The sequence below is a fragment of the Rhynchophorus ferrugineus genome, unplaced genomic scaffold, assembly GCF_030347505.1.
Source record: "Rhynchophorus ferrugineus isolate W39M unplaced genomic scaffold, kcgeb_rfMv2 rfM2, whole genome shotgun sequence".
NCBI classification, from domain to species: domain Eukaryota; kingdom Metazoa; phylum Arthropoda; class Insecta; order Coleoptera; family Curculionidae; genus Rhynchophorus; species Rhynchophorus ferrugineus.
This window is the reverse complement of record NW_027472581.1, coordinates 15,948,130-15,964,301: the sequence shown is the minus strand read 5'-3', so window position 1 is coordinate 15,964,301 and position 16,172 is coordinate 15,948,130. Positions and strand designations below refer to the sequence as shown.

Below are 16,172 nucleotides of genomic sequence, written 5' to 3'. Positions count from 1 at the left end.
ATAAGAAGAGATTAAAAATGAAGAAATAGAAGCTACGATAATTAGTATCGAAAAAAACGGAGCTGAAATAAATATTGGCGCTATATATCCATCAAGACATAAAATGACACAACAACAATATAAAGATATCTTTTCAAAATTAGGCCCAAGGTTTATTATTGGTGGAGACTTTAATGTTAAACATACAGCTTGGGCTTCACGAATAATAACACCTGGAAAAGGAAACGAATTACTCAAAGGCATTAACCTTACAAATTGTAATTATGGTTCAGGGCGCGAACCCACTTACTGGCCTACAGACAGTAATAAAGTCCCAGACCTGCTGGATTTCTACATTACAAAAGGCATCTCATTAAATCAAATTAGTACAGAAAGCTTGTGCGATCTAACATCTGATGACACTCCAGTATTGTTAACACTGGGCACGACTACCCTAAGAAAAGCAAAAAAGCCTAATCTTACCAACAAATATACTGACTGGGAGAAATTCAGATTAATACTGCAGGAACAAATCAGTTTCAAAGTATAGATAATCTTGAGCAACAAACCAAAGATATAACTGAACAAATTCGGTCAGCTGCAAAAGATGCTACCCCAACAGCAAGAGAGAAATCAGTATATGAAGTAATTTACCCCCTCGAAATTAGAGAAATGATAAAAGAAAGGCGAAAAGCTAGAAGAGTATGGCACAGAACCAAAAGTGCTGCATGAATGTAATACCACAAAGCTTAACAGAATCCGTACAAAAAATCAAAAACATCACAGATGCAAAACAAAAATCTGAAGTGGTTTGTAGAGCTTGCGAGATGGTATATCCCTTAGAAAAAGCCTGGCCGATAGGGATACAATGATTGATTATTTAAAAAAACTTTGTAATGTGTATACCGACTTTGGACCAATCGCCTGTGAGGGTTATGTTAATCTTGACGTTGTAAGTTTTTTTTTCTATATTGTTCCTTTAAAAATTTAGAATAAATACTAATCTCCATATTAATTAATGCTTGTGAGCTATAAGTCATAAAATAGGTCAGCAAAATTATTTGGAATTTAAATAATTCGAAATAATATATCGTGCATCAATAGTTCAAATAGTTCGTCAAATTAACGTCATTATTAGATTATAATTTTGGTTAATATAGTTTAATGAACTATATCGAGATTCGCGAATAAATAAAGTCTTGTCACATTTAATGTCAAAACGTATTAAGCAAAACGGCTCTCTCGTTAACTAAATATAGTTTTTATTAATTGTAATTATTTATTGTTATCCGAAATTCGTATATTATGAATCAAAGAATTATTTTTAGGACACCGTTTTATTTGTCATCGACTATAGAGCAAATTTTACACCAGCAAGATTTTGTTCAATACGCCTGCAAGAATATCAATGCATCGATCCCCAAGCCGAGCCGTGGGTAATACCAATTCCACCCCCATCGCAGCTACCATCTGAATCAGCTACAAGCAATAAAACCGTAAGTTAAACTCAGAATGTGTTGTGATCGTCCGTATAAAGAAAATATATGTTTTTAGACAGATTCAAAGCCACTTAATAAAGCTTGTGCGATCTAACATCTGATGACACTCCAGTATTGTTAACACTGGGCACGACTACCCTAAGAAAAGCAAAAAAGCATAATCTTACCAACAAATATACAGACTGGGAGAAATTCAGATTAATACTGCAGGAATAAATCAGTTTAAAAGTATAGATAATCTTGAGCAACAAACCAAAGATATAACTGAACAAATTCGGTCAGCTGCAAAAGATGCTACCCCAACAGCAAGAGAGAAATCAGTATATAAAGTAATTTACCCCCTCGAAATTAGAGAAATGATAAAAGAAAGGCCAAAAGCTAGAAGAGTATGGCACAGAACCAGAAATGCTGCAGACAAAACTACTTTTAATAGAATTAGTAATCAGACGAAAAAAAAGATTAAAGAATATAAACAGAATTGCTTTAAAAAGTATGGAAGTGAACTAAGCCCACAAGCAGACAAAGATTATTCGCTATGGAAAGCAACTCGAGGATTTAAAAAACCAATTATTTGAGTACCGCCAATTATAAACGATCGAAATTAATAGGTTCGACGCAATATTGAAAAAGCTGAATTGTTCGCACAATACTTAGCTGGTGCTTATACTGGCGCTTGCGGTTATTCTAAATAAATTTTCTCTTTCAAAAGAAATTGTTTGCAAAAAACTAGTAGAATATATAACAACCGAATTGTTTTTATCAATTTCCACAACTTTATAAAAAGTCTAATCTGGAGAATCGTACACGGATTTGAATTTGCAATGTTGCCAGATATTGAAAATTATACGTACATTTGAAAAATATAATATAAATATATTAAATTATCTTGGATTTATAAATTAGTCTAATATTTCCGTTGAGACTCAATTTAAAATATTTTGGTACTTAGAAAATGTAGTACGAAAAACCTTCTATAAACATCTTTCATTTTATAATAATTTATAAGGAAAAAAGAGATGTAAAGTGGGTAATGCTCAAAATATAATAAATTTGGTATAGAATTGAATCAAATTTGCAAAATTAAAATAAAAATCGAATAGATACGCCCCTAGATGGAATGTCCTCATATGTCTGTTAAGATTAAAAGTGTTATAAAAGTTTTTTGACAATATTCACAAATCGATTATTTATCCATTACTACCTATTTATAATCAAAATATCAACAGTATAAGAACAAATAAACTATAAAAAACAAAATTCTTAAACTTACAAAGCAAAATCTTTATCAGTACCAGGATCAAACCCAAAATAACCGCTATAGTTCGTTGGGTTCTACCCATATTCTACTTCTTGATTGCTTGTAAATGGCAACGTCGCAAAATAAGGCGGAAACTATCGAAATTTACCGGATATCGGCTATGATTCTCCAAAAATAGCCACTTCTACAAATTTAGATGCTTGCGTGTATTCTGATAAATGTTTTCCTTAATATAGCATTTATTGCGAAAAACTGGTACAATATATAACAATCGAAATGTCTCCATCAATTTCCACAACTTTAACCCATCTTTTTGGAAACATGGAGAAATTTCGACGCATTTTCGTACTTCTTCAGCATTTAGAATCAATCTGAACAATGTCTGGGGCGTACGCTAGATGCAGCAGAACTTCCTGTTCGAGCATAACTGTGTATCGGAACAATCGCAACGTATTATCAAGCATTGTCACGAAAGATGTTAATTTCGCAACTATTATTCGCTATTACTGGTCTTTTTGCAACAATACGTCGTTCAATAACTACAACTGACTGAAGTTCAACTGGCGTAAATATTTGCAGTATAAATTTCAGTAGCAGCTTTAGCAGCTCGTATTATACTATACCTTGTTCATCCTTCCGTATAATTCCTAGAAGAACTCTCCTAGACTAACCCATGATGTTTTACGCTTGGGTCTATCGTAGTAGCCACTTTTTAATCACAATATAGCCTACAAAGAGCATCTCCTTTTACATAATATGAAAAAAAGACAGCAATATTTAAAAGGCTCAAGTGGCATTTTCGGTCAGTTCGTATGATAGCCATTTTCCCTTCTTTTAGAACTCACATCCAAATTTCTAGAAAAAGTTGATTGATCAACTACTAATTTTTCTGAAAGTTCTTTTTGGGTGTTTGACCTAAATGTAACAAGTAATTGTATTCGAACATTTTTGGTCCTTCATACCGTTTCATTATTAGAATCAGCAATTAATTTTCATTTTAATTTTTTACTTGAATATGCATTTATTAAAGAAAAAGTGATAAAAAACTTAAGTTGAGTTAAACTAATTTCTAGTACTCATTTCCATATCTCTAACAATATATGGGATGGCCATCTTCAACCATTTTTAGGCATTTATTTGAATAAAAAAAACTACAATCAAAAGGCATCAAGTATGGTGAGTTTGCTGAATTCGGTAGATTTTCATTATCTTTTGTCTCTCTTAAAACGTGTTACTTAAGACTCTTAAGAACGTTATTAAAGTAACTTTACGTCTATTACTACAGCTAACCTATTCCCTGGAAGACCTCAGAAATGATGATCAAATAGTTGATCGTTGTTTTTCCTACCAAATACAAGATATGAGTGAATATACTTCCTCAGGACTAGCATATAACACATGAACTGAAAAGTCCCGAGCGTAAATAAAGTAAACGTGGTTTTTTTTTGTTCAAAATTGGCTTTATCAATATAATCTCTATCAAAAGCCACACGATTATTCCAGCGAGGCTCTAACATGTTAACTTTTATAGAACGATTTACCTTTTGCCTCAGGCCTACTATCAGTTGCTGTTTACTCAAATAACGATCGTTTTGATTCCGGAGTGAAATGATGGAATCATGTTTCAGCCATTGTCACATATCGACGCAACAAAATCCTTTAAACATGGCCAAATACTGCTCAGAATCAACACCGTCTTGTTTTTGATCAACAGTAAGCAAATACGGCACCCAGTTTGAACAGAGCTTTCTCGTAGTCAAATATAAAACCAACGCGTTCTTTTGATGTCTTAATGATGTTAGCTAACTCACGCAACTTCGCTTTTCAATCATTCAAAACAATTTTATGGATTTTTGTTGTTTTCTGATGTTACCATCTCATTTGAACAACCACTGCGGTTTGCATCATTGGTGTCTCTACGACTACGTTTAAAGTCAGCAATTGTTTCTGATAGAGCGGAGCCCTTATAACACTTTTCAAGCAATTGTTTCGCTTGAACTGTATTTTTCCCAACAAGAGACACTGTAAAATTAAAACACGAAATTGTTGTTGATCAATTGTTTGGAAATAACAAAAGTAGTGTCACTCTTAGCACAATAACTCACAAACTTATGAGTAGAATATCATAACATTTTTTCTTTGCTTTCATTTGACGATAAGTACTAACTGAAAAAGCGGTGAATGTGTAGGAATGTTTGTCGGGTCGGTCAGTCGGTCGAAATGTGTGACTGTTGCTGCGATTATTTATCCGAACACTCACTACTATTTTTGGAAGGAATTTGCACGAGAACTGAAAGCACTTGTTGAAGAAATACTATTTATTTTAATATTAAGTTATGCATGTGGACGACAGAAGAATTGACAGGATATTAGGTTAGGTAGAGGAAGTACGGTAGCGCTGTGGATGTGGTACTACAGCATTTGTGGCGACCGCCACGACCCTTTAGGCCACCACGAATTCACCAACAACAAGTACAATGGTTGGCAACGCCGGTGGATTGGTACCATGCAGTTCCAGGCGATAAAAGACCATCACGACCACGTCTCGTTCTCTTTTCTTTTCTCCATCCCCTTGTAACAGCACCACTTCCACAGCGCTACCGTACTTCTTGTAACTAACCTAATATCCTGTCAATTCTCCCGTCGACCACATGTATAATTTAATATTAAAATAAACAGTATTTCTTCAACCTGTGTTTTCAGTTCTCGTGCAAATTCCCTCCAAAAATAGTAGTGAGTGTTCTGACAAATAATCGCAGCGGCAGCCACACATTTCGACCGACTGACCGACCCGACGAACATTGCTACAATGTAATTAAACTAGCGCCATCTATATGTTATACACGATACTTTTCAGCCCATGTATTATATATAGTAAAAAATGTAAATGTATCAAAACGCACAATACCTTGGTCAAATCGAGTCCTAATTTTAGGTAACAATTTTTGGTTTTTTTATATATATGAATAAAATTATTTTCAACTTAAAGAAACAAAAAATTATAATAATATTTAAATATCAAATAATGTTTTAAATAATAGTCATTTGCAGTCAGCGCCGGTGGATTGGTACCATGCAGTTCCTATAAAAGATCATCACGACGACGTCTCGTTCGTTCTCAAATAATGTTTTAAATAATAGTCATTTTCATTAAAATTGAATAGAAACCTATTTTATTATAAATTACATTTTTCACTCAAGATACTCTAATCTAACAGTTTTTAAGTTTTGAAGCAATTCAACAATGCCTTCACAATAATACAATTTTTGCTTCAATACCTAAATACTTTATACAAAATTGAATTTACATATTTTTCTGTTAAATACGTGACAAGGTTTAAAATATAAATTTCTCAAAAAATAAAAACAATTTGTCATTAATATACATCACCATAACCCACCACAACTTCAAGTAAACCAATCAGATTGTAATTTATATGAATGTATTTTAAAAATGTATTGTCGTGAATACATATTCCGATAACTAGTCATAAATATTTATTAAAGTAAAAATAAATACGAAGGCGAACTGAGTATTTAACTTGCCGTTTAGGAGCATCATTAGCTCATTGCTTTGTAAACAGAATTATTTTAAATTTGTTTTGTTTTCGACGAATTCTCCAGACTTATCATTCTATTTAAACTAATTGTACTAAGCAGTTTATTTCAGTTTGCATCGAGATGGTCACCCTAGCGCATTTTATCTTCTTGATAATTACGGTTACGGGTATTTATGGATATCCTCAGCAAGATGGTAATATACATTAACATAAGATTACATATTTAATAATTTCTATATTGTAGGAATCTTAGAACAGATTAACTTAGGAACCAAACAATTGCAACACTCGAATGTAATACCACAAAGCTTAACAGAATCCGTACAAAAAATCAAAAACATCACAGATGCAAAACAAAAATCTGAAATGGTTTGTAGAGCTTGCGAGATGGTAGCCGGCAATGTCATATCCCTTAGAAAAAGCCTGGCCGATAGGGATACAATGATTGATTATTTAAAAAAACTTTGTAATGTGTATACCGACTTTGGACCAATCGCCTGTGAGGGTTATGTTAATCTTGACGTTGTAAGTGTTTTTTCTATATTGTTTTAAAAATTTAGAATAAATACTAATCTCCATATTAATTAATGCTTGTGAACTATAAATCATAAAATAGGTCAGCAAAATTATTTGGAATTTAAATAATTCGAAATAATATATCATGCATCAATAGTTCAAATAGTTCGTCAAATTAACGTCATTATTAGATTATAATTTTGGTTAATGATATAGTTTAATGAACTATATTGAGAATCGCGAATAAATAGTCTTGTCACATTCAATGTCAAAACGTATAAAGCAAAACTGCTCTCTCGTTAACTAAATGTAGTTTTTATTAATTGTAATTAGTTATTGTTATTCGAAATTCGTATTTTATGAATCAAAGAATTATTTTTAGGACACCGTTTTATTTGTCATCGACTATAGAGCAAATTTTACACCAGCAAGATTTTGCTCAATACGCCTGCAAGAATATCAATGCATCGATCCCCAAGCCGAGCCGTGGGTAATACCACTTCCACCCCCATCGCAGCTGGCATCTGAATCAGCTACAAGCAATAAAACCGTAAATTAAACTAAGAATGTGTTGTGTTCGTCCGTATAAAGAAACTATATGTTTTTAGACAGATTCAAAGCCACTTAATATTTTACACCTAACCGATATTCATTATGACGCACTCTACAAACACGGTAGCGATGCACAATGTAAGGAACCTCTTTGTTGTGAAGAAGGCACTCCTAGTAAACCTGAAAATGCGGCTGGATATTGGGGTGACTACAACTGTGATACACCTCTAGAGGCGATTGAAGATTTACTTAAAAGAATTAATGACAAACATGTAAGTACTGTGTATAATCTAAAGCCCAATGCGTTATCATTATATTGTAGAAAAACATCGATTTGATATATTTCACTGGCGACATAGTCAGTCATAAATCATGGGCAACATCGATACAGTCCAACAGAGAATCCATTAGATTAATATTGCAATTTTTCAATAAGTCTTTTCCAAATATAACTATATTTCCAATATTAGGCAATCATGAATCTCATCCATCAGATTAGTAAGTTCGCATATAATAGATATCTATAGTATACATATTTACAACTTATAGCTTCTCTCCACTAAATGCTTTGTTTACCAACGTGACAACTGAATGGATATTCGATTTAGCTGCCGATGAATGGATTAAATGGTTACCCATTGAAACCCAATCAACGATAATAAATGGGGGATATTACACCGTGTTGGTAAAGCCTGGTTTTAGAGTGGTTGCTTTAAATAGCAATGTATGCTTTTCAAGTAACCTGTAAGTATCATGTGATAATCTTTATACTAAAATCAATCTATGTTTGTTTTTGCAACACTCAAAAAGTGCTCAACTGCACTCAACATGTACTCCCTATTTAAACATTCCATGCCTTGCCAATACATCTAAAAAATCCAGTTACTTTTTGAACACACCTCGTATATTTTAGGCTTAATTACAACTTCCAAATATTTATAATGAAATGATTTTTTTTTCTTCTGTTACTAAGTATTTTAAAATTGTCTCATGAACTTTTTGAGTTTTTTATTTTAATCAGTGTATTTACATTTTTTTTTTATTCATTGTTACAAGCATATTAATTTTAGGTGGTTACTGTATGATGATAAAGATCCCTTTAATCAACTCCTTTGGCTAGTAAAAGTTCTAGCACAAGCTGAACAAAACAATGAAAAAGTTCACTTGTTATCACATATTCCTCCTGGAGAACTTACCTGCCACAAACAATGGAGTAACCAGTTTGCGAAAATAGTTAAGAGGTAAAGGAATGAAATAATCTAATATAATTTTCGGTACAAATGATTAACCTTCACGATTATTAAATTAAGTTTGTTTTAAATTTAGATTCTCCAAAACAATAGTGGCACACTTCAATGGTCATACACACACAGACGAATTTAGACTATTCATTGAAGATGATCAAGTAATTAATATAGCCTTTAATGGGGCCAGTTTTACAACTTTTAAAACCTTTAATCCCAATTATAGAATGTATGAAGTAGATAACAACAGTTTGGTATGTACCGAGTATCTATTACCTTTACAGCAATAATAAACATATTTTTACAGGTGGTTTCAGATTATGATCAATATATTTATGACTTGAAGCAAGCTAATAAAAATTCGGGCACACCTCCTCAATGGTACAAATTGTATTCATTTAAAGATGCTTATGGATTGAAGGATTTGAGTTTTCCAAGCCTCAAATCTCTCTATGACAAAATGACCTCAAATGGGTCAAATAACGCTTTAGTTGAACAATATTATAAATATGCAGGAAAGATGAGTGAAGTATACCTCTCGGTACCCTGTGATATTAAATGTAAAAAACAAATGATTTGTTTTATATCATCCGTTGAAGCAAACACAAGTTTTAATTGTTGAATAAATTGGTTTAATTTGTTTTACCTTTTTGTTGTTTTTTTAATAAATTACTTTATATAAACTATAAAGTATACAACTGTTAAATTATTAATCAATAAAAAAGGGCTATTCTGCCATTTCAACATCATCAACAGTTAAATCATCCAACATTTCTTCCAATGTAACATGAGGAGTATTGCAATCATAATTTGCATCATTTTCATCCACAGCAATGGTCTTTGTATTGTCTTTGAATATATTAACATTTTTCCTTAATTCGGGGTCTTCTTCCAAATCATCCATAAATTCATTAAAATCTCTGGCAAAACCAAACATTCTTATTATGCTCGTTTAAAAGTAAAAATAAACTTACTTTCCATCAATACTGCCGGTATCCTCATCAGCCAATCTTTTCAATTTCCAAATTCTCTGCCTCTTTCTTAATGCCTTATCTGCAAAATATTTCTTTACCAGAACAACATCAGGCACATTAGACTTATTCAATTTATCGAAATTAGTATCGTTCACGTTACTTTCATCAAGATTATATCTGAAATAAAGATGTGTATTTATAATATTGGTACTAACATAAGGGTTTTCAATAAAAGTAGGATAATGTCAAATGAAACAAGTGGTGTGCAACAAATACTTGGATCACCGATAAACACTTTTAACTGACCTAGTCACTAATTATTTTTTGTAGAGCTTTTAGTTATTGTTGCGCAGCTTCTGTATTATTAACTGTGTCAATTAATATTTAAACAAAATAGAATACGTTAAATTTTATTGATTTTGTTTTCTATGGAAATTATATCTTACATGTATTGAACTTCTCTTTCTGATGATCTTTTATTCTAAAAAGTTCTAATCTTTTTCCTGTTAGAGGAGGCCATATTTAAAATTTACCAAATTATCGGTTTAAGAAAACATCGCTCATATGTATTAAGGAAATTATTTTTTTATTTTAAAAGCCTGTCTGTATAGAATATTACATTCATATGTTCAGTTTCTCACGTTGCCACTAATTACAGTAATTTCAATTAAGATCCCAGCGAGTTATATAAAGAATGCGAAAATAATTTTTCATATTTTTTTTATAATTTTTTTTTATATTTTATATAATTTTTCAAATAAGGCATAATAGATAATAATCAAGACCAACTTTGAAACTTTTAGATGAGTGTGATAACATTACCAATTTATTTAAGTCAAGCAAAATGTATCTAATATACCCTAATTATTCATGGAGGAATGAAAATATCTGAACAAACGGACATTGATAACAAATAATATAGCAATTGACATCAACAGCATTTACTTATAGAGATCAGCTATTACTGTCACATTCTCTGTTAACCTGGTGAAAAAATCCTCACCAAACTTTTTAAGTATGCATTGCCACCTGTAAACCTCGTGTGGATTAGCTCTGTCTCATAGCTATAGATGATTTTTTCACCAAAATTGGTGTTCTAGTAAAAAACTTTTGGTAATAATGTTTTGTGGTTCAGACAAGTTGTCCAATTGTGTAAGTTGTAAACACAATTTGATTTCAGTTACTACCTAAACACAACAAGGCAGAACAATACCTCGGTTTCTTTAATACGCTGGGTAATAGATTCATTGCCGGAGGAGACTATAATGCAAAACATGTAATGTGGGGCTCAAGATTAATAACAGCAAAAGGCAGAGAATTGGTCAAAGCAATGAAAGCAAATAACTTACAGCATATCTTTACTGGTGAGCCAACATATTGGCCGTCCGAAAATTCCCGATACCATAGACTTCTGTGTTACAAAAAATATTGACACCAAAACGTACAAAGCTGAATCATGCTTCGATCTATCATATGATCACTCACCAGTTATTATAACAGTGAACTCAAATATTCTCAACAAAACAAAATCACCTTCTTTGCATAACACCAAAACCAACTGGCGATTATTTAGAGAAAAATTATACATTTTGTTATCACTAAATTTAATAATAACAAAATCTATACAAGAGGCCGCATGGTACGGTGTAACGTACGCAACGTAATAGAGCGGTATATCAAAAGTTTAATTATAATTATATTACATCTACAATTAAATAAAAAATTGCTGAAAAGAGAAAACTGCGAAAAACCTGGCAACAAATTCAGAACAGAAGAAAACAAGAGAAAATTCAACAACGCCACAAAAGAGCGAAAAGAGCTAATAAAAAAGGAACAAAATCAAGGAATTATTCAGAAAACTTAACATCAACTGATGCAACGGAATATTCTGTCCGGAAAGTAACAAAAAACATTTTAAAACCTCAACAGCATAATCCACCCATCAAAATTGACAACAATGCCTGGGCTAGGAATGATAAAAATAAAACGGAAGTTTTTTCTAAACACTTAAAAACCGTATTCAATCCGTATCCGTCTGAAATATCCGCAACAGAAGGAAATAACATAGCTGACTTTCTTAACACTCCGTTCCAAATGGATCTGCCACATAAGAAATTTACTGTTAAGGAAGTAAAACAAACAATGCTCAAAAAAATCAATGATAAAAAGCTTCCGGTTTTAACCTAATTACTGGAAGAATCTTGAAAGAGCTCTCAGGAAAGTGCATCAAATTAATAACATTCATATTTAATGCCATGCCAAGGCTTAATTATTTTCCTAGCACTTGGAAAGTGGCTCAAATCATTATGATTCTTAAACCTGGGAAAAAATCAGAAGATGTCTCCTCTTATCGTCCTATAAGCCTTCCGGTCCTATGTTACCTCTCATCTCAAAACTTTTCGAAAAACTATTCATTAAGAGGCTAAAATTAATTGTAGAGGAGAGAAATATTATTACAGACCATCAATTTGGCTTCCGTAATAAACACGGAACAACAGAACAAATACATAATTAGTAAACCAAATTAATAAAAACTTATAAAAACGATAAAAAATGTTGCTCCACTGCATTTCTCGATATTTCCCAGTCCTTCGATAAGGTGTAGCACAACTTTAACTTTTTTTTTAACTGCACGTTAAATTGAAAAAGCTTTTGCCCCATATGCACTTTCAACTGCTGAAATCGTACCTCACAGACAGACATTTTATTGTCAAATAGGATGACGAATACACTGACCTACAGCCCATATATTCGGGTGCTCCGCGTGGCAATGTTCTCGGCCCATTGTTATATCTAATATACAGCAGATCTACCGACCTCAAGAAATACTACTCTTGCAACATATGCTGATGATACAGCGTTTTATCATCACACGAAGACCCAATATCAGCCACAAAAAACTTCAAACTTCATCTTAACAAAGTCGAATTGTGGTAGAAAACGTGGCGTATTAAAGGAAATGAAACAACATCTACCCATATGACATTCACCCGCTGCAGAAGAACATGTCCCTCAGTAAAACTGAATAATCATGAACTTCCGCAAGCAGACAACGTTAAATATCTGGGAATGCATTTTGATCGACGTCCGACTTGGAAAAAATATATAGTGACAAAACGCAAACAGATTAGGCTTAAACTAAACGAAATGTATTGGCTGATAGGGCGTAAATCTAAATTATCATTAGATAACAAGGTTTTGCTGTATAAGTCAATACTTAGGCCCATCTGGACCTGTGGTATTGAACGGTGGCAAATATAAAATAGATATCCTCCAGAGGTTCCAGAATAAAGTGTTGCGAGTCATCGTAGATGCCCCATATTACGTGTCCATCAAACTGATTCAACGCGATATCCCCATAAAACCCATAACGAGTTTGATTCAAAGTGCTAGTGTGAAGTACTTTGAAAGACTATTAGTGCATCCCAATGCACTCGCCAAACAGTTAAATTTGCCCGATGACAGTGAAGTGCGTAGGCTCAAATGCAAACTACCATACGAAGTGATTAATAGACCCAGAGTGAAATTTAATAATTTCTAGAATAAGTTAGGATAGACTTTAAAATAAGTTAGAATAGTATCTAGAATAAGATTTAGATTATAAGTTACACCAGATCACTTACTGAAGTGATCTATATCTCAGGATAGTTATATTATATAACGAAAATCATATAATAATACTTATTGCCCACGGGCAGATTGTTGACGTTTTAAGACATTAATAAAAAAATCAGTAACTGAATAATAAAGAGGCTAAACAGACTTTGCATAAATTACTGCCTTTATTGGTATATAAGCTAGTAAAATACTTACCCTAACACAGAATCTCCTGGTTTTAATACATGTCCTAAGTGTGTCCTAGTATGAATAGTATTATCATTAATACCCAATTCTGAAGCTTTGACTAGCCAAACATCAGATAAAACATGTTTATTGGATATACTCCCTTGTCCTGGGAAAAATTTGCGATCCTTATCCATGATAGGTTCAATATCCATCACAATAAATTCAACCAATTGTTTAGGATTGAATATTGCATTAAATGGATTTCTCCAAAATGTGGTACTATTAACTTCAGCCACTGGAAGGGTATTATAAGCACTTTTTTAAACTTAATATATTGCTACAATTACCTTGTCCACTTGTTGGATCAATTAAATGTAAAGTATTTGTGACCCTGTATACCAAGCACACTGGAGAAATACCAGCCAATGTCTGAGTCAATTTTTTAGGAAGACAAACAACACTGTCTTTTGAAATGGGTACAATTTCCACACTAAATGTGAACTTGTAATTGTAAACATTGCTGTGTATATCATGTGAAATCAGTTTCTTTGAATGTTGATATTTGCATGGCAAAACAGTAACTAAGAAATCAACCATTTTTTTAGCATTCGCTTCTGTTGCATAAAAAAAGTCCAAGCCACCTGAAAGACAAACTATCAATAAGCAATATAATAATTTATTATTGATATTTACCATGAATTGGTTTAATACCCAAGGTATTTTCATGAGCCTTATATTTTAAAATAAGCTGTTCCAAATAGTAAAAAGTTTTCTTGTTCTCAGCTTTTTGTCTTACTTGTACAATAGCTTTCCAATAATCTTTAGCTTCTGATCTGTGACAGTCATCACACATTTGATGAGTAATAGTATAAATTACCACAAATTCTTTCTGTAATATAGCACCCATCACTTCTCCATGAACCACCAGCTTTACCTAAATTGACCGATATAAATACCAATATATACTTCATCAGATTTTACAATTTAACCTTAATTCTTTTTGAATGTGGCTCGGTCCATACAAATCCGGCATCAATCAGTTTTAATCTATTAAGTCCTTTAAGCTTTTTCAAGCATAACGATAATAATTCCCTAGACTCCAAGGCACAATGAATCCATTCTGAAGGAGGCTGAAAGTACCGTTCACAACCACGACAAAAATATAAAGTTGCTTGTTCTGGAATTCCTTCTGTTATGTTTACATGATTTCTCAAACAACCTACACACATATTGGCAGGATTTGGTTCTATTTCTAATCCACACATGCAACATCGTCTAAAATGATGATGGAATAGAAGTAATATAAGATTAATTTAAAAAATTACTCACATTAATCGAATATGTTCTTGATTTTCAACGTTAAAAGGCTCCATATCTTCCAATGTAAAACATGCCGTAAGAACTAGGTTATGCTTTCCAATTCTTCTTTTTGCGTATTATTTTCTTCAAAATTATTATATGGTTTTGTATACAAATTATGATTATTATGTGCAAATGTTGCTTGCCATGGTTTTGTTGTGTTATTTGGGATTTCCAAAACAAAAATGCATGAGTAGTGATGCAAACTGGTAAATCGTTTAGTATCTAAAATCTGTTTGTTGTATGTGTCTGTAATTATTAACAATGAATTATTTTTCGATTTGTGGGGATGTTTTACATTACCTATCATTTTTTATTTTAATTTTTAAGATTTGTAGAAATAAATCTTGTGCAGGTATAAAACATTTAAATTATTTATAAAACCGGTTAACAATTTAATTGTTTTATTTTTAGGTATTTCTGCAAAAAGCCAAGTACTTTTCGCGACAGTCTTTACTGTACGATATATAAATATTTTTGCAAAATATAATTTTTCATATCTTAGTATTTGCAAAGTAATGTTTTTAATATTGTCATATGTTATATTGGGCTTGATATTCTTTCTATATTATTCTACTTATAATCGTTCCAAAGATACTTTTCCTGTATTATATATTATTCTGCCGGTATTAGCACTATCTTTGGTTTTCAACTATAATGTAATTGATCATGGAATAGAAAATTATTGGAAGTATCTCCTACAAAATCCATATGAGGTATATTTGCAGATTTTAGAGATTCCTTAATATAATTTTATTTTTAGGTTGCTTGGGCTTTCAGTATATATCTAGAAGCATTAGCAATTGTTCCTCAATATATTATGATTAGCAACACAGGTGATGGTCTACGTATACGTGCCTATGTAGTGGCTATGACAATGTATAGAATATTTTATATTTGCAACTGGATTTATCGTTATTATTTTGAATCTCGTTCTGATCCGATATCTTTTATTTCTGGTTCTATTGAAGTTATCATTTTAATATTGACACTTATTAAAATACAAGAATGTACATCCAATAATCCAAAGTGGCAAGAAAGGACCAAAATATTTACCATCGAAGGATCTAGGATTAAGAAGACCAGTGAAAAAGAAGATTTACTGCCTTTGACTGTGTAAAACTAAATATTTTTCTATTAATAATTTTTATATTATATTATAAATTAAATATTATATCATCAAGTTAGTATACACATATATTTTTAGAAATCTTATATGCTTACAATTAGAGCTTTCAAATAATAATTTTATTATACAATTGTTTTTACTAATTTTGATAGATATTTTACTAACAATATTATATTATTATTTGTAACAATATTATAGCCACAAAAATGAAATACTGGCGTGTTTATGACAATAAATGTGTTTAATCAATAAGTTATTTAAACTTCAATTCACTTTAAAAATATCATTAGTGCCTTTAAATTCAGCCTGTGAACAA

At 31.9% G+C, this 16,172-nt stretch overlaps 2 protein-coding genes and 2 long non-coding RNA genes across 4 annotated transcripts; 3 read left to right on the top strand and 1 right to left on the bottom strand.

The window, feature by feature from the left end:
* The first annotated feature begins 812 nt into the window (after window positions 1–812).
* LOC143189974 (uncharacterized) lies at window positions 813–1,680 on the top strand. Its single transcript, XR_013004126.1, has 3 exons — window positions 813–931; window positions 1,308–1,475; window positions 1,534–1,680. It is a non-coding gene; the product is annotated as an uncharacterized LOC143189974 (long non-coding RNA).
* A 4,587-nt stretch (window positions 1,681–6,267) lies between these two features.
* LOC143189969 (sphingomyelin phosphodiesterase 1) lies at window positions 6,268–9,253 on the top strand. The gene is made up of 9 exons (XM_076393995.1): window positions 6,268–6,490; window positions 6,541–6,821; window positions 7,195–7,362; window positions 7,421–7,636; window positions 7,687–7,862; window positions 7,914–8,108; window positions 8,435–8,605; window positions 8,691–8,862; window positions 8,916–9,253. The coding sequence occupies exons 1-9, from the start codon at window positions 6,418–6,420 to the stop codon at window positions 9,228–9,230; spliced, it is 1,767 nt and encodes a 588-aa protein (XP_076250110.1). The 5' UTR covers window positions 6,268–6,417; the 3' UTR covers window positions 9,231–9,253.
* On the bottom strand, window positions 9,218–14,907 carry Nmd3 (60S ribosomal export protein NMD3). Its single transcript, XM_076393996.1, has 7 exons — window positions 14,698–14,907; window positions 14,358–14,643; window positions 14,062–14,302; window positions 13,716–14,009; window positions 13,396–13,663; window positions 9,583–9,759; window positions 9,218–9,528 (listed from the first exon to the last, which is right to left on the bottom strand). Exons 1-7 carry the CDS (start codon window positions 14,739–14,741, stop codon window positions 9,336–9,338), a joined length of 1,503 nt encoding a protein of 500 aa, XP_076250111.1. The 5' UTR covers window positions 14,742–14,907; the 3' UTR covers window positions 9,218–9,335.
* Window positions 14,837–16,108, top strand: LOC143189976 (uncharacterized). Its single transcript, XR_013004127.1, has 3 exons — window positions 14,837–15,082; window positions 15,142–15,443; window positions 15,491–16,108. It is a non-coding gene; the product is annotated as an uncharacterized LOC143189976 (long non-coding RNA).
* Window positions 16,109–16,172: the final 64 nt, after the last annotated feature.

What these genes read in the sequence shown, in the direction of transcription:
- LOC143189969 (XM_076393995.1), top strand. Translation starts at nt 6,418, where the DNA reads ATGGTCACCCTAGCGCATTTTATCTTCTTGATAATTACGGTTACGGGT. An exon ending in GTTATGTTAATCTTGACGTT is followed by an intron (nt 6,822 to 7,194) that starts GTAAGTGTTTTT and finishes AATTATTTTTAG; the next exon opens with GACACCGTTTTATTTGTCAT. An exon ending in AAAGAATTAATGACAAACAT is followed by an intron (nt 7,637 to 7,686) that starts GTAAGTACTGTG and finishes ATTATATTGTAG; the next exon opens with AAAAACATCGATTTGATATA.
- Nmd3 (XM_076393996.1), bottom strand. Translation starts at nt 14,741, where the DNA reads ATGGAGCCTTTTAACGTTGAAAATCAAGAACATATTCGATTAAT. An exon ending in CACATTCAAAAAGAATTAAG is followed by an intron (nt 14,303 to 14,357) that starts GTTAAATTGTAA and finishes CGGTCAATTTAG; the next exon opens with GTAAAGCTGGTGGTTCATGG. An exon ending in GGGTATTAAACCAATTCATG is followed by an intron (nt 14,010 to 14,061) that starts GTAAATATCAAT and finishes TTTGTCTTTCAG; the next exon opens with GTGGCTTGGACTTTTTTTAT.